The sequence below is a fragment of the Salvelinus fontinalis genome, chromosome 16 (assembly GCF_029448725.1).
Source record: "Salvelinus fontinalis isolate EN_2023a chromosome 16, ASM2944872v1, whole genome shotgun sequence".
NCBI lineage: Eukaryota > Metazoa > Chordata > Actinopteri > Salmoniformes > Salmonidae > Salvelinus > Salvelinus fontinalis.
The window spans coordinates 27,097,311-27,114,324 of NC_074680.1; the positions used below are offsets into that span (position 1 = coordinate 27,097,311).

The following is a 17,014-nucleotide window of genomic DNA, read 5'->3' on the forward strand; positions in this document are numbered from 1 at the left end:
CCAACCTGACATTCTCAGTCAGCCATGAAGAAAAATAACTCTTCCTACACACAGGAGGGGCGAGTTAAAATCTGTGCCAATTTAAGAGCATCGCTCTGAACAAACATGTTACAGAGATAGTGTACTCTGGCAGGCTGGCACATCAAGGAAAAGGCGCTCATCTCTCTCCCACTAATTGGCCACAGACAGAGGCATAGCTGCCATTACATGCCATGGATCATACCAGGGAGCAGACTAGTTTACTGTTCCTCACAAAACAAGAGTAAATACGAAGCCTCCTTGTGAATTTTGTATTGAATTAAGTTGTGTTTTGTTGTTCTTCCTCAGCGGATGGCAAGCGGCTGGCCTCGGTGGGGCTGGATGACAACCACACCATTGTCCTTTGGGACTGGAGGAAGGGGGAGAAGCTCTCAGCCATCAGGTTGGTACAGTACAGTAGCTGTTATGGCATCTCAGATGAGCCATTCAGATCTCAGCAGCCGTCTCCTTGATAGGCAGAGACTAGAGAGGTCAAAGGTCAAGATAAGTCCAAGGGGTTGACATGCTTTAGGAACACTGTACTCTTACTGATGAAAAACAAGAACAGAGAATGTTTTCTATTTTTTCTGTGAGTTAGCTCGTGTTATACATGTTGATCTCATACTACTAGTTTTGGTGCAGATTCAGTTTGGTTGTATACATGGAAATGTGCGATCTTTGTCCACAGGCTATAACCCGGTCAGTAGTCCCTGCAGGATAAATTAGTCATCCAGCCCCACTGATTCACAGATACGTGTCCAGTCATGCAATGTCGAGCATCTCAAACATCCCCTGGCCATTGTACAGTACAGGCTCCAGAGCTGAGAGAATAACAACAAGTACATCAATGCTCTCGATCTAAACCTTCCCTTTAATTCTCTAGACAACTTGAGCACCTCCACTTTAAATGTGGACATTTATATAGAAGGGTTCACTGGTTGATTGATAAAGAGAGGAGGGAGGGGAACCACCCTGCAGACTCTTAAAGCTGTTCCTTTCTGAATAGAGAACACTAGGCCCTGCCAACTCACAGCTGAATGATTAAAGTGTATGGCTGGTGCAGATCTCCTGCCCATCCTTCTTAACCTGGTTACATCTTAACCTGGTTACATCTTAACCTGGATCCATCTTAATCTGGATCCATCTTAACCTGGATCCATCTTAACCTGGATCCATCTTAACCTGGATCCATCTTAACCTGGATCCATCTTAACCTGGATCCATTTTACCTGGGTTCAGACTGATTCACTGTGGGCGCTAATTTCAAATTGAAAGTGCCCGTTTAGAAATAGACAATTATGTAAAATCGAAATGGCAATTCAAAATGAGCAAATATCCAATATCCAGGACTTCAAAATAGTAATCTACCATCTATATGGACACCCCCATTTCTCTGAGTCTTTGCTGGTCTTGTTCCTCTATGGCTTTGCACTTGATATTCATAGTGATAATATAGTCTATTGGAATTCCATCAGGCTTGTTAGAGCAGTGGAGGACTGCTCCTCTTCCTGCGTGCGTGCCGTAGCTGTTGTGTACTGTGCTCCCGTGGCAGCTCAGACAGCTTGGAGCTGCACTAATCTACTTTGCAGGCCCTGGTGGGCAGTGCAGTGAGGCGGACAGAGGGAAATGGGGCCTGACAGAGCCTGCCTTGTGCACTGCACTGCCTAGTCCTCAGCTGGGAGAGGAGCATGGTGAGGGGAAGAGGGAGAGTAGAGGGAGGAAAAAGAGAGAGGGGGAGGAAGAGAGAGGGATGGAAGTGAGTGAGAAGGCTTGAAAGGGATCAAGAGATGAAGTAGGTGTCAGTACAGCTCTGGCCTCAGTGAGTGCCATGTAGTGATGCAGCAGCTCTCAGGCCAGTGATTAGGGAGCCATCCCAGAGTGCACTACGCTCCATTGGATCAGACAGGAAAGGCCACTGATCCTTATTGTTCATATGTGAAGTGATCAAGAGCCCTTAGGGAGGGTGGCAGCCACGCTATGCAGATGCACTGTATACTAACTGTCTTCTAAGTGTATTCCTCTTCCTTTTCAGATCCATAGTATTTTTGTGTGAATGGAATTAATGCAGTGTTTGTAATAACTTTTCAGGGGAAGCAAGGATAAGATTTTCGTCATCAAAGTGAATCCATACTGTCCTGACAAGCTCATCACAGCAGGAATAAAGCATATGAAGTTCTGGCATAAAACAGGTAAGAGACCCCAAAGTCAGACAAGAGAGTTGACTCAGCAGTGTCTCAAGGGACGGTGTGATGTGTTGTTATGGGAGTTACTGACACAGCCTTTCTTTCAGGTGGTGGTCTGATCGGGCGTAAGGGCAACATGGGGAAGACCGAGACGATGATGTGTGCTGTGTATGGCTGGACAGAGGAGATGGTGTTCTCGGGGACGTGCACAGGAGACATCTGTATCTGGAGAGACATGCTCCTGGTGAAGACAGTCAAAGCCCATGATGGCCCAGTCTTCAGTATGCACGCCCTGGAGAAGGTACTGGATGGGAAGGGGTTAACACACTGGTCATTTGAAATGTCAAATAGAGACGTCTCTCTCTGTTTCTATCTCTATCTTTCTTCCTCTCTCGCTATCTCTGTTTCTCTCTTTGTTTGTGCCATTACAATTCTGATGGTGTAGTATTGTCAATGAAGAGAGTACTAGGATTGTATTATTTCAGTTGTCAGTTTTATACAAAGATGCTATGTGAGTGATTAAAGAAGATTAGAATCTCTATCTCCTGTTCTCTCGTGATGTCCCACTCTGTAGGGATTTGTGACCGGAGGGAAGGACGGCATAGTGGCTCTGTGGGACAACACCTTTGAGAGATGCCTCAAGACGTACGCCATCAAGAGAGCAGTCCTCGCTCCAGGCTCCAAAGGTAAAAAGATCACCTTTCTCTCATACCGCCGCCGTGGAGCCAATCACATTACATACTGGGCTCATAGCTCCAACGCCAATGGAATCATTCAGTGTAAATCCATTTAAACACTCAATCCATTTAGCGTTAATGAAGATTGCTTCCTCTGCCCCTGGTTAAAGTGAAGGTCTTTGACGTTATCCTATAATTCACTCTATAGGGTTGCTGTTGGAGGACAACCCTTCCATACGTGCCATATCTCTTGGTCATGGTTATATACTGGTGGGGACAAAGAATGGCGAGATTCTGGAGGTGGATAAGAGTGGACCTATTACCTTGCTGGTCCAGGTGAGCGGTTACACAGAGTTACATACAATTAGAAAGTCAACTGTCTGTCACAAATGCCACAATGACCAGCACACATGACATGCTCCAGCTGTAACTCCGGCAAGCAGGGATGTGTCACCCAGGTTTTTGCAGTTTGGTTATGTGGGAGCCAATGAGATGTCAGTAATGAAGGGGTCAGCTGGGGGCACATTATTTTGGGGTTTAAAGCCTGCAAATGTACTAACAGACTGGCAGTGAGGGGAACTGTCCCATCACTTTGGAAACCATTGTAAAACTACTGTACACTACAGTTGAAGGCATTCAGTTGTACAACTGACTAGGTATCCCCACTTCCCTTTACCTGGAATAATGTTGCAGAAAAAGTTAGGCAACTGTTTATAAGACAGTTTTGCACTGCAGACTTTTAATTTTGTAAATTCATTTTACAAAGATAAGTGCTTCTACTATCTCCCCAGGCCTCCTTTGACCCATAGGAAACCCAGAACTAATGTTATTGATTTCTTTTGTTAAATGCTCTTGAGCAAATGAGCAATTTCTTATGGGTGAAGCCAAGCAACAGAAGCTATGGCTCCTCGGCTCCTCCATTGATTTTGATTATGCACTTAATAATTCTATCAATAAATCTGTGGATGTGTGCTTGCCAAATACAAGGCTGTGCTAGACGTGTATTTATTTAACTAAGTATATAAAATATTTTATGTAGGGGTCAGAAGATGGTTCACCCTATAAAATGTGGTTCCTTACTCCTTACTCTCTGACCTTGATTAGGTTGAACTGAGCTGCACTGAATTCAATGATATTGTCTATTTGATGGGTACACAGGGTCACATGGAGGGTGAGGTGTGGGGCCTGGCCACTCATCCTCATCTCCCTCTCTGTGCCACTGTCAGCGATGACAAAACCCTGCGTATATGGGACCTGTCCCCCAGCCACTGTATGCTGGCTGTACGCAAGCTCAAGAAAGGTGAGTCACTCAACCCTCAAAATAGAGAAGTCTATGCTACATTCATTCACCTCCTTCCTTTCTGTGGTGCATTCATACAGTTATTAGGTGCATTAGTACTAACTGACGTCCTCCATAGGGGGGCGCTGCTGCTGCTTCTCCCCTGAGGGCAAGGCCCTGGCGGTGGGCCTGAACGACGGCAGCTTCCTCATCGTCAACGCAGACACCCTGGAGGACCTAGTGTCCTTCCACCACCGCAAGGACATCATCTCAGACATACGCTTCTCACCAGGTCAGATGCTCGCCTCCGTCCATCTCTCCCTCTCTTCATCCCTCCCTCCCTATAAACCCCATCCAGATATTCTTCCCTGAGGAAAGAAAGACAGAGTGTAAAAGTTAACTTTCTTAAAAATAAATAAAAAATAAGCAGAGATGTGGCCAGGTATTCATATTTCCCCATGCTGTGAGGAGAAGAGGTATTGCTGCAGGCTTGACCCAAATACACTACTGTATGTAACAAGGCCAGGCAGGGAGAGACGAAGTCTGTCTGAGTGGGAAGAGAGTAGTGGGGGAGGATAAAGTGAGAGCTAGAAACTAAACTCGATCCAGTTTCCCAACACATCACCGATAGTAACTTAAAAGGGTTCGAAGATAGTTGTTTTTGTTATAAAGAATTGTGACCACGTACTGTAGATATGGAGTCAGAGTTTATTTTATTTGTGTTGTTGTCTTGGCTGCTGATCAGAAGGTCTGTCAGTCTTGTGAAACAGATGAGAAAACCCTTTTGAAACATGGCTGCTGTGTTTATTCAGGTGCAGGGAAGTACCTGGCGGTGGCGTCGGGTGACAGCTTTGTGGACATCTATAATGTGATGAGCAGCAAGAGGGTGGGGGTGTGCAAGGGGTCCCTAATCTACATCACCCATCTGGACTGGGACAAGAGAGGTAAACATGTTGGTTTAACCAGTACACTGATTGTGGCAGTGACCTTTGCAACTGACAGTGGACTTGGACCAAAGCCATTGTATTTCAGGCTATTCTTACTGTTGGCTCATTCACAATGTGTTGAAATCCATTTTAAACCCCTAGGTAAATAAATAGTTGTTTTGTGTTATTCCAAGTATAAAACTGAATGATAATGCTACTATAAAGCACAAAAGTGTTTAATTTGTAATCCGATTCAATCTTAACTGTGTTCACAGGAAAACTACTTCAAGTAAACACTGGTGCTAAAGAGCAGTTATTTTTCGAAGCTCCACGGGGGAAAAAGCAGACCATTCCTGCTACCGAGGTAAGCACAGCACAGACACTGCTGCCATGGCTCATGGCGTTGTGGTGGGTATAGCGGGGCTGGCCTACTTTCCCCCCCGGGATGTCACAGGACGGCGTGGGAAGGGCATTCAAGCGTTAACACGGCCCACTTTTTACCAGCATCGTTCTTATTCTGGCAATTTAAATGGGATAGTGTTTTTAGGGCCTTATACTGTGTGACATTCAGATACCTTGTGAGACACAGAGAGTGGGGGGCACTAAGGATATAGGGGTTAGAGATGATAGATTCTGTCAGGCTGGTGCTGTGTCAAATCTCATAGGAACCACTGGTGTCCTCCTCTCCTCCCTTCTCCCACTTCTCCTCGCTCCTCCTCCTCTTCTTCAGGTGGAGAAGATAGACTGGAGCACATGGACCTGTGTGCTCGGGACGTCCTGTGAGGGGATCTGGCCTGTGGTCAGTGAGGTTACCGAGGTGACTGCTGCCTGCCTTAGCAATGACAGAAAGGTGCTAGCAACGGGTGATGATCTGGGATACGTCAAGCTATTCAGGTATCCTGTCAAGGTAAGACACTGTTAATAATATTTTATTATAATAAATATTATATTTTAATGTCCTCTTGCCCTTACTGGAATATAAACCCTCTTAAATATCTTAAATAATCACACAGCACCCAAGCCCCCCCCACCCTACCCCTCTAAAAAAGCATAAACATAAACACCCTTGCCTTTCGTGAACTAAGACTCGCACTTTACTTTTTCCTACTAGCACTGACTTTGTGGATAGTTACTTTATTGAAGAAAAATGTACTTACTATGACTGAGATACTTGTATGTGGTTGTCCCAGCTAGCTGTTTTAAGATGAATGCACTAACTGTAGGTCGCTCTGGATAAGAGCGTCTGCTAAATGACTCTTTTATTTAAATTTTAAATTGTAACATTTACACTAATGTAATGTTAATTCTGTGCTAATGTTATTTGTTATTTTAAGTTAATGCTACTTCTGCCCACAGGGAAAGTATGCAAAGTTCAAGCGCTATGTGGCCCATAGCACCCATGTGACTAACGTGCGTTGGACGCATGATGACGGTCTCCTGGTGACGGTCGGCGGGGGTGACACGTGCCTCATGATCTGGACCCACGAGGCAGAGGGGCACCGGGAGGCCAGACATTGTGACAGTGAAGAGTCGGACATCGAGAGCGAGGATGATGGGGGTGAGAAATACACCCCAAACTTAACCTGGGGCTTCAGTCTGAAGTCATCACAGAGTCACTATCTACTGATATATTTAGCCTCCCTCTAATATGTAAATCTATGTAGCCTCCCGTAGATGGTAAAAAGGCTGTGTTCTGATCTAGTATCTTAATATTTTCTGTCATTGGCCAGGTTATGACAGTGATGTGACGAGGGAGAATGAGATCAACTACACCATCAAGGCCTTATCCACCAACATGCGACCCATGACTGGGGTCAAACCCCACCTGCAGCTGAAGGAGCCGTCTGTGGACGAGAGGTAACAAACCACAGGACTGTGGAGAGATACACAAGGGATCAAATCCTTTTTCTTTTCTTTTTCTTTTGAGCTTTCTTTATTGGACACATGATGGACAAATCTTGAACAGTCAAAATACTTTGAGCTAATCAGTTTAAACTGAAACGAGATGTAGTGAAAGCACAGCCAATTGGGAACTCATAGTGAATGTATCAAAGTGAGACCAAACGGTCCACCAACTCAATTTGTGTAAATTCAAATTTACTCAATCACGTTTCTTTTTTACCTTTACTTGAATTCATACTGCCCATTTGAGGATAACCTCTCTCTTCTTCTCTCTTCAATGTCTGTCCATCTGTCTCTGTCTGTCCTGCTCTCCTCTTTCATTCTACTTGAAGGCAGGGGGTAGTCAGGTAAGAGACTTTACACAAGACATCACCATTACTTTAGGGAAAAGTACCTCTTGCTAGGCACAATATACTTTAAACCCTGAGATACAGTATCTCAGTTTCAGATATCTCAAGTATCGATTGATAAAGGATGTTAATATATGTATTTCACAGAACCTATTGTCCAAATAAGCTGTACATAAGGTCTTTATTTGGGTTTTGGAAATGTTTTTGGTTTCCGGCTATAATAAAAAAATCATGTCTGCTTCAGTCTATGGTTGGACAACCCATGCAGCATCTGTGGGTGCTGGTTAGTGGTTGTCATAGAGATCCTGAAGGTGCTGGTTGTTATGGATACTCCGTGGCGCTGAATATGGTGTATTTTATGTCCTCAGTGGCTGCAGTGTCCGTGTTGTGTTACGCTGCTGTGTCGGTGGGGCAGCTGTGAACGCTATGCTGTCAAAACCCCTTTTCTAATGTTCCCTTTCCCTTTGTTATTGCTGCCATGGAAGAGGGTCAAGGTAAGACACATCTCCTCTGGTCGATATTAAGTTCTGATTAAATATTTCAGACCCGAATTTCACTTGTTGAGCACTTACAGCTCAATAAAGGTATTCTGGAAATACATGTTTCATGAATGTCTTGACTTGTATTTTGGATCTTTGACTTGAAAAAGATTGGTCGATGGGATCATACACAGCAGCTCCTCTTATTCTGTGTCAGACCTCCTGTAAGCAGGGCGCTGCCACAGCCTGAGAAGCTGCAGACCAATAACGTGGGCAAGAAGAAGAGGCCCATCGAGGTGAGACTGGTGTTACTTCAGGACAAATACACACATCCAAATAATGTTTTATGGATGTTGGCTATTGCAACCCACCTATTTCATCAAATGAGATCTTTACATTAGCGTTTGTCATTCAGCAAATGGGTTGGTCATTGTTTTGGTAATGCAATCCTTTAGAATCAAGTGTTCTTCTTTGTCCACTCCAGACCTCCTCTTCAGGGACCCTGATTTAATCATAATTTCATCTTGAGGAAGTACATGCTCCTGCTCTTCTGCCATTCCTGGCACTGACAAAAAAGAAAGTTGTCTCGCCCTCTGTAGCTATGGGGATTACCTTTGACCCTGGCCCTTTCATGACTCTCCCACAGGACCTGGTGCTGGATCTGGTTTTTGGTTACCGTGGCAATGACTGCCGCAACAACGTCCACTACCTGAATGAGGGGGCAGATATCATCTACCACACAGCTTCTGTTGGCATCGTCCTCAACCTAACCACAGGTGGGCGGGGTTAGAGTAAAGATGGGATGGCCAGAGTTGTGTTCATCTGAACAGAGTTTTACAGTACTGTTGAATGAGTCTTAATGCTGTTCTTCATATAATTCATATATATCTTTGTGTGTGTGTGTGTGTGTGTGTGTGTGTGTGTGTGTGTGTGTGTACGCTTCCTTGCAGCCTGCCAAAGCTTCTATATAGAACATAGTGATGACATTCTGTGCCTGACTATCAATCAACACCCCAAATTCCCCAACGTGGTAGCAACTGGCCAAGTAGGTATGTTTGTGAGAGGTTTTTCCCTATGTGTTGTAACTGTGTGTTCTGCTGGGGGACTACTGTGCTCCCCTCTCTTATCTGTGCTCTGAAGCAGCTAACCTGTATAATCGCAATATTCACACGGTTGAATAAAATAATAATTGTCACGCATGCTCTGTGCCTCGCAATCCACAGAAACCTATCAAACACACTTGGTCTGTAAACAACTGTTATTTGTCTGGAAAGAGAATCAAAAGCTGCATGTGGGAGCTCCTTGTGCATTTCCCATGTACCTATTGGCTCTTAATGAGGAAAACTACTACAATACAGTATGCTGACAATAATCTTAGTAACACTTGGACTGTGTAAAATAGTGTCATAGAGTTGTAGTGGTGCCATTGATCTCAGTAGTATTTTTTAAAGATTTTTTCTCAATTTTTTTTCTTCCTTACAGGTGATACTGGTGATATGTCAGGTAAGAACTTTGCCATTTCAATAGTTTTGGTTTGTTCCAGACAGCAGAGAATATTGTTCTGAGGGACAGGGTTTCAATAAACTAAATGGAAAATATGTTGATGTGTTTCTTATGGTAGATTGAGAATATCCTTATCTTCTTCATACAGAGCATGGTTTAATTGATTGACAGCTATCCAGATACCTTCTACTACAAGTATCCTCAACTAGATTCAGCCACGGGGCGATTTTCTTTTATTGAGCGGATGGTCAGGGAGCCGGAACATAATTACAAATCATTTGTAGACTGAAATTTGACGTCACGAATCCCAAACAGATATAATATTTGACAACAACATGATCATTTCAAACCTTGCTTACATTTGTATACGATCACGTGTCTCTCTATTAAGCGTGGGAATACTTGCGAACAGATTAAAACAATTCTAATAACTGGTGTTTTTACAGACTTATGTCCAACATTGAACTTTTTTTCAAAATTATTGCTCAGAAAACTTGGGGGGGGGGGGCAAATCAAACCACCCGTGGGTCAAATTCGGCCCACGGGCCGCCAGTTGGGGAACCCTGTTCTACTACATCCACAATGTATTATATTGATACACTGCCACCTAGTGGGTTAGATGGGAATGTCAAATGTGCACCTCACACAAACTTGCTTGCTTTGAAGTCTTTGCAGCTCTTGTTTGACCCCCACTTACATTAGTAGGCTACTTTATTCAAGGCACATTTTTACATGAATGCACCATTGATATTTAATATCCATGATCAACTATTTTTAATCAAAAAGTCACATAATCATTTCATTTGTGGATTTAGTTTGGGCCAAAAGTTTCTGTCCTCTTCTCAGCCAGCATACATGAAGCTTGAATCTACAATTGTCTTGTTCCCTCCTTCAGCCACGTCGCCCTCCATTCACGTGTGGGACGCCATGAACAAGCAGACGCTGTCTGTCCTGCGCTGTTTCCACTCCCGGGGCGTCTGCTCGGTCAGCTTCAGTGCCACTGGGAAGCTGCTGCTCTCTGTGGGTCTGGACCCAGAACACACCATCACCATCTGGAAGTGGCAAGAGGGTAAACACTTCACACTAACTCAGTAGAGGCTATTCACCTCATCACGGTGCACCTGTTAGTGCCCAGCTGGAATTAATACAGGTAGATGTAATAGAGGTAATACAGAACAGATGTATCACCTACAGAGCTTGTTCTAATAAATCATTATTCTCAAGGTGCCAACGTGGCCAGTCGGTCAGGCCATATTCAGCGGATCTTTGTGGCGGAGTTCCGTCCAGACTCGGACACCCAGTTTGTGTCTGTGGGTGTCAAGCATGTGAGGTTCTGGACGCTGGCTGGCCGGGCTCTGCTCAGTAAGAAGGGCGTGATGAGTAACATAGAGGACGCCCGCATGCAGACCATGCTCTCTGTGGCATTTGGGGCTGTAAGTCCATTCCCCACTCTCTATTGCCATATGATACCCAATCGGACAATACAGTTACTGCATATGCAATTTCCCCTATGGAATATGTATAATCAGCGTTAATATTTGACATTTTGCTTATTGTTAAGACATACGATACTTATTTAATTTATTTCCTAATTCATGTTGAAAACATTTGAAAATAACCTACCTTTCATTTCAAAGGTATGACAATGGTGTGTAGTATGACACCATATATGATAAATGTAGTAATAATTGCATGCACATAAAAGCCTATTGAATATACTTGGCTATGGTTAACAACAATAATACGAATAACAACTGATAACAATGTAATTGATTCTTGTACTGCTTGATTGTCTGTGCAATGATCCTCTGCTCTTTCAGATCACTAGATTAGTGCAGTTTTTGTTTTTTGTTTCAGAATAACTTGACATTTACAGGTACCATTAGTGGGGATGTGTGTGTGTGGAAGGAGCACATTCTAGTGAGAGTAGTGGCTAAAGCCCACACAGGGCCTGTATTCACCATGTACACCACACTAAGAGATGGCCTCATCGTTACAGGAGGAAAGGAAAGACCGTGAGTACTGCTCCTCTCCTCACTGTACCAGCTACCACTATTGTTAGCCCTCTGAACTCAATAAACTGATTTGGATGAATTCATCTGTCTGCTTTTTAATAAGTTTTCTTACTCTCATTCCTAAACATGTTTTTGTAAGAAACCTGAATGGTTTACAGTAGTCACAACGGTGTTGTGTTTGGTGCTCCCTATAGGTCAAAGGAAGGAGGTGCTCTGAAGCTGTGGGACCAGGAGCTGAAGCGCTGCAGAGCCTTCCGCCTGGAGACGGGACAGATCATAGACTGTGTGCGCTCCGTATGCAGAGGAAAGGTAAGGCTCTCCACCATCCACTGGGAATGAAGAATAGGGTAATGGGTCATGCTTTGGTTAAGGATCAAGTCCACATCTGGATTTTTCATCCACATTTCCCTTGTTTCTGTTGAAGGGTAAAATCCTTGTAGGAACGAGGAACGCTGAGATCATTGAGGTGGGGGAGAAGAACGCGGCATGCAACATCCTGGTGAACGGCCACATGGATGGACCGATCTGGGGTGTGGGCACCCATCCCACTCGGGATGTGTTCCTGTCTGCTGCAGAGGATGGCACTGTGAGGCTGTGGGACATCCCAGAGAAGGTCAGGAGCCTCTCAGTGTGTCCTGTTAGCTTTTTGATGGAATCTTTCTTATAGATGTATTGTACTTGATTCTACTCATGTGTTGTGAGTGAGGCACTATAAGAACCTTGTGTGTTGACTTTCTCTGTGTTGAATCTTTTTGGGGGTAACAGAAGATGCTGAACAAGGTGAACCTGGGCCACCCAGCACGTACGGTGGCCTACAGCCCTGAGGGGGACATGGTGGCCATCGGCATGAAGAACGGAGAGTTCATTATCCTGCTGGTCACCTCACTCAAGATCTGGGGCAAGAAAAGGGACCGCCGCTCCCCCATCCAAGATATCAGGTGGGGGGATCCCTATAAAGAAATCACTCAGTGCTTATTATGGGGGAAACCTGTCCCAAGTTTACTGAGTATTCTTCTCTGTGTTGGAACAAGTGTCAGAGGACACATTTTCAACTGAACATCTTTCTTCCTCAGGTTCAGTCCAGATTCACGCTACTTGGCAGTGGGCTCCAGTGAGAGTGCGGTTGACTTCTACGATCTAACGCTTGGACCACAACTCAACCGCATTAACTGCTGCAGGGACATCCCCAGCTTTGTCATGCAGATGGACTTCTCTGCAGACAGCTGCTATGTTCAGGTAGGCACAAGATCTGTGTATCTATGATTGTGCAAATGTGTACTAACTCTCCAATATGAAACTCTCACAATATTCAGACTGTATTATTATTTGCTATTACCCAAACAGATATCTACTGGTGCTTACAAGCGGCTGGTGTATGAGGTACCATCTGGGAAGCAGGCCACAGAGCAGGCAGTCATAGACAGGATAACCTGGGCCACATGGACAAGGTGAGTGTGTGTTATGTTAGGGCTATAGTAATCACACTACTGACGTGGCCATATGAAATAATCCATACTAAGGACACAGGAGTTACACCCTGGCCTTTTCTCATTTGGGCAAAAGTTTGTCCTCTCCTCTGTGACCTGGAAACCGATAATTGGTCAAGTGGTCAAAGAGAGTGCCAATTAGTTAGTAGGTTAGTAGGTTAACGGAAGTGTGTCCTCGCCTCCTCGTTAGCCACCTTTCATCGAGGACAGTCATGTGTATCCTACCTGAGTTCTTTGTGGAAGAGTTTTGATATCTGCCACACCCCGTTTAAAGCAGTTGTTTTCTCGAAGGAGAAAAACATGCAACATTTAAAAACGGTATGCTACTTATCCTCACTTTGCATTTATTTTGGGATTCCTTCCCTGTAAACGTCATTTGCCTGTTGATGTGTGAGTAGAGTCTCATTTAATACAAGCGCATTTTCGTCCATGTTCCTTCTCCTCGCCGCCTTTCCTCGATTACCTTTGACCTTTTTCATAAGGAGGCGAGAGAGGACTGAGGAAAGAGGACACAGTAGTTGAGTAAATTCAAAATTAAGAAAAGGCCCGTCATGATCATTGGAGTTACTTCCTGTCTAACGTGTGATGTTTCACTGTCTGGTCAGTGTCCTGGGGGACGAGGTTGTGGGGATCTGGTCCCGTAACACTGACAAAGCAGATGTCACCTGTGCCTGTGTGTCCCACTCTGGCCTGAACATTGTCACAGGCGATGACTTTGGAATGGTAAAGCTGTTTGACTTTCCATGTCCAGAAAAGTTTGTAAGTATAATCTGTATTCTATGATGCTGATTTGTGTCTCTGTGTAAATAAAATATTGAATTCTGGTTGAATTGTACCTTATGAATCCAAGATGGCAGAAATGTATACATTTACAGTTATAGAATATATTTCTTTATTTACGTCACTTACAAAAATGTAATACTGCACATTTTTTATAACTGCTAATACTTGTTGAATGATTACTCATTAATTGTATCATGTTGTACAGTAGTCTACATTATTCACTTTGACTTAAATAAAATAGTAGCTTTCGACATTGATTTGAATGGAGTTATTTATTTTGCTGGTGAACGTCCACTATTTCAATGTGTACCATTCATGTGTCTGTGTGATGTTATTGTGCCTGTGGTTGACCAGGATGACATAATTACAGTGCCACCTAACCTACAGTATGCATCTATTCTAAATTGTCTAAATTTAGCTCAGCTACCGGTATTTTGGGGTAGCCATTTTGCTAACACACTTCTTGTTCCCTGCAGGCCAAACATAAACGCTTTCTGGGCCACTCGGCCCACTTGACTAATATTCGCTTCACAAGTGGGGATCGCTTCGTCATTAGTGCTGGCGGGGATGATAGAAGGTAGAACCCCTGTCTCTATTCGTATAATATTCCTCTGAAAGTCTCAATTTACAACATTGTCATTAGTAGTGTTTTTGGTTCATTGCAGCAATTAACAATTAAATAAACATTGTAATGGTGTATGAAATACTGTAGGTTAGTATTAGACTGCTGTCTAACTGTTACAGTAATAAGTGTGTTTTGCGTCTTCCTTTTTGGTGTCCTCTGCAGCCTGTTTGTCTGGAGGTGCGTCCATGCCCCACACTGAGATACATAACTGGAGTGACACATCATCCATCCACCACTGAACCCAGTCCAGGGGGCTGCATGGGCTTTTCCCAGCATGGCTATTCAGAGAGAAGAACCTGCTTCGCTGTGGGGCAAGCATGTCAAAACGGACAACGCACCTGGCAGCTAGTAAACATGACTCACTGCCTCAACACTAGGTGCAATCGTCTGCGTGAGCCTCATTTTCATAAGCCCTGAGGTAGAGGACATTGAGTCACTACCGTTGCAAAATATCCCTCCAAAACATCACATCACAGTTGTAAAACTTCCTTTCATATCACCTGCACATGGTTTTGATGGTCATTGTGGATTGGTGGAGTGTTTCTGTGTCAACGTTCTGAATTGCAGTTTTGCCAGTTAGTACGAGTAAATGTGACTGATGAAAATGCCATTTTTAAAGACGTGTAACAAACTACCTTAGCCTTAATCTACTTGAGTGACTGATGAGGTTTGGAGTGGTTTGATGTTTGTTTTATATAATTTCAGAGGGTTTTTTTGGACTAATTCTAGTTTGTTTTCTTATGTTTAAATTATTTTTTTTACCAACGATTTAAACTCCTGTGGCCTTCCTCCTGAATGTAACATCCACAGTTACAATCTGGATGTGAGCATGCCAAAGCATACTATGCACTGTACACCCGACCTGGTCACTGTGTTACCCTAATGATTTGTGTATGTGACCGTGTTGTCCACTGGTTGAACCTCAAACCCCCAGCAGTGTGTGACCATGTTGTAGCGATCTTTTAGGTTGTGCTGTAACCCTTCATAACATGCCATGTGTGTGTATACTTGTTTGAGGCTTTGTGTATGTGTGCAATGGGAGTGTATGGCTTATCGAAAGACTATACCTGATTCCCTGTCCAACCAAATTCCTCAGAAAAGAAAAAAGGCTAATGGATGTTTCAATGCACTGTTGCATATTTCCTTTCACCATTTTTCAGTGTGCTGCTATGTTACATTATTAAGAGCATACATATTGATATACAGTGCCTTCAGAAAGTATTCCTACCCCTTGACTTATTCCACATTTTGTTTCAGTAATCTGAATTCAAAATTGATTAAATAGATGTTTTTTCTCACCCATCTACACAAAATAGCCCATAATGATGGTGAAAACATGTTTGTTTTGCATTGTATTGAAAATGTAATACAGAAATCTCTAATTTACATAAGTATTCACACCCCTTTGCTATGACACTCCAAATTGAGCTCAGGTGCATCCAATTTCCGTTGATCATTCCTTTGAGCTGTCACTACAACTTGATTGGATTCCACCTGTGGCCAATTCCATTGTTTGGACCTGATTTGGAAAGAAACACATGTCTACATAAGGTCCCATAGTTGACAGAGCATGTCACAGCAGAAACTACCATGAAGTTCAAGGAACTGCCCGTAGAGCGCAGAGATAGAATTGTGATGAGGCATATAACTGGGAAAGGATATAAAACCATTTCTAGGGTGTTGAAAGTTTCCAAGAGCGCAGTGGTCTCCATCATTGGGAAATAAAAAAAATATGGAACTACCCAGACTATGCTTAGAGCTTGCCGTCCGACCAAACTGAGCAACCGGGCAAGAAGGACCTTGGTCAGGGGGGTGACCAAGGACCTTGGTCAGGGACTTTAATGCAGGGAAACTTAAATCAGTTTTACCTCATTTCTACCAGCATGTCACATGTGCAACCAGAGGGGGAAAAAACTCTAGACCACCTTTACTCCACACACAGAGACGCATACAAAGCTCTCCCTCGCCCTCCATTTGAAAAATCTGACCATAATTATATCCTCCTGATTCCTGCTTACAAGCAAAAATTAAAGCAGGAAGCACCAGTGACTCGGTCAAAACAAAGTGGTCAGATGAAGCAGATGCTGAACTACAGGACTGTTTTGCTAGCACAGACTGGAATATGTTCTGGGATTCTTCCGATGGCATTGAGGAGTACACCACATCAGTCACTGGCTTTATCAATAATTGCATCGAGGATGTCGTCCCCACAGTGACTGTGCGTACATACCCTAACCAGAAGCCATAGATTACAGGCAACATTCGCACTGAGCTAAAGGTTAGAGCTGCCGCTTTCAAGGTGCAGGACTCTAACCCAAAAGCTTAAGAAATCCTGCTATGCCCTCTGACGAACCATCAAACAGGCAAAGTGCCAATACAGGACTAAGATTGAATCGTACTACACCGGCTCCTACGCTCATCGGATGTGGCAGGGCCTGCAAACTATTACAGATTACAAAGGGAAGCACAGCAGCGAGCTGCCCAGTGACACGAGCCTACCAGACGAGCTAAATCACTTCTATGCTCGCTTCGAGGCAAGCAACACTGTGACATGCACGAGAGCGTCAGCTGTTCCGGGACGACTGTGTGATCACGCTGTCCGTAGCCGACGTAAGACCATTAAACAGGTCAACATTCACAAGGGCGCTGGGCCAGACGGATTACCAGGACGTGTGCTCCGGGCCTGTGCTGATCAACTGGCAGGTGTCTTCACTGACATTTTCAACATGTCCCTGATTTGAGTCTGTAATACCAACATGCTTCTAGCAGACCACTATAGTTTAAGAG

General features: G+C 44.0%; 1 protein-coding gene across 4 annotated transcripts in view; it reads left to right on the forward strand.

Moving 5' to 3' along the window:
- Window positions 1-15,352, forward strand: part of LOC129812903 (echinoderm microtubule-associated protein-like 5) — a 59,530-nt gene extending 44,178 nt beyond the window's left edge. Inside the window, exons 16-44 of one of the 4 annotated variants that reach the window (XM_055864878.1) lie at window positions 328-421; window positions 2,107-2,207; window positions 2,309-2,502; window positions 2,776-2,887; window positions 3,087-3,214; window positions 4,037-4,178; window positions 4,297-4,449; window positions 4,970-5,101; window positions 5,359-5,447; window positions 5,814-5,990; window positions 6,440-6,641; window positions 6,814-6,940; window positions 7,318-7,332; window positions 7,821-7,829; window positions 8,032-8,110; window positions 8,461-8,590; window positions 8,765-8,863; window positions 9,297-9,317; window positions 10,213-10,386; window positions 10,542-10,750; window positions 11,175-11,332; window positions 11,527-11,641; window positions 11,757-11,945; window positions 12,098-12,270; window positions 12,406-12,568; window positions 12,677-12,780; window positions 13,425-13,578; window positions 14,079-14,179; window positions 14,390-15,352. In XM_055864878.1, the coding sequence (XP_055720853.1) occupies window positions 328-421; window positions 2,107-2,207; window positions 2,309-2,502; window positions 2,776-2,887; window positions 3,087-3,214; window positions 4,037-4,178; window positions 4,297-4,449; window positions 4,970-5,101; window positions 5,359-5,447; window positions 5,814-5,990; window positions 6,440-6,641; window positions 6,814-6,940; window positions 7,318-7,332; window positions 7,821-7,829; window positions 8,032-8,110; window positions 8,461-8,590; window positions 8,765-8,863; window positions 9,297-9,317; window positions 10,213-10,386; window positions 10,542-10,750; window positions 11,175-11,332; window positions 11,527-11,641; window positions 11,757-11,945; window positions 12,098-12,270; window positions 12,406-12,568; window positions 12,677-12,780; window positions 13,425-13,578; window positions 14,079-14,179; window positions 14,390-14,426 (3,581 nt within the window). In that variant the 3' untranslated portion in view covers window positions 14,427-15,352. Of the gene's footprint in view, window positions 1-327; window positions 422-2,106; window positions 2,208-2,308; window positions 2,503-2,775; window positions 2,888-3,086; window positions 3,215-4,036; window positions 4,179-4,296; window positions 4,450-4,969; window positions 5,102-5,358; window positions 5,448-5,813; window positions 5,991-6,439; window positions 6,642-6,813; window positions 6,941-7,317; window positions 7,333-7,703; window positions 8,111-8,460; window positions 8,591-8,764; window positions 8,864-9,296; window positions 9,318-10,212; window positions 10,387-10,541; window positions 10,751-11,174; window positions 11,333-11,526; window positions 11,642-11,756; window positions 11,946-12,097; window positions 12,271-12,405; window positions 12,569-12,676; window positions 12,781-13,424; window positions 13,579-14,078; window positions 14,180-14,389 lie in introns of those variants that run through there. The other 3 variants (XM_055864875.1, XM_055864876.1, XM_055864877.1) reach the window with 3 other exon arrangements.
- The last annotated feature ends 1,662 nt before the right edge of the window (window positions 15,353-17,014 follow it).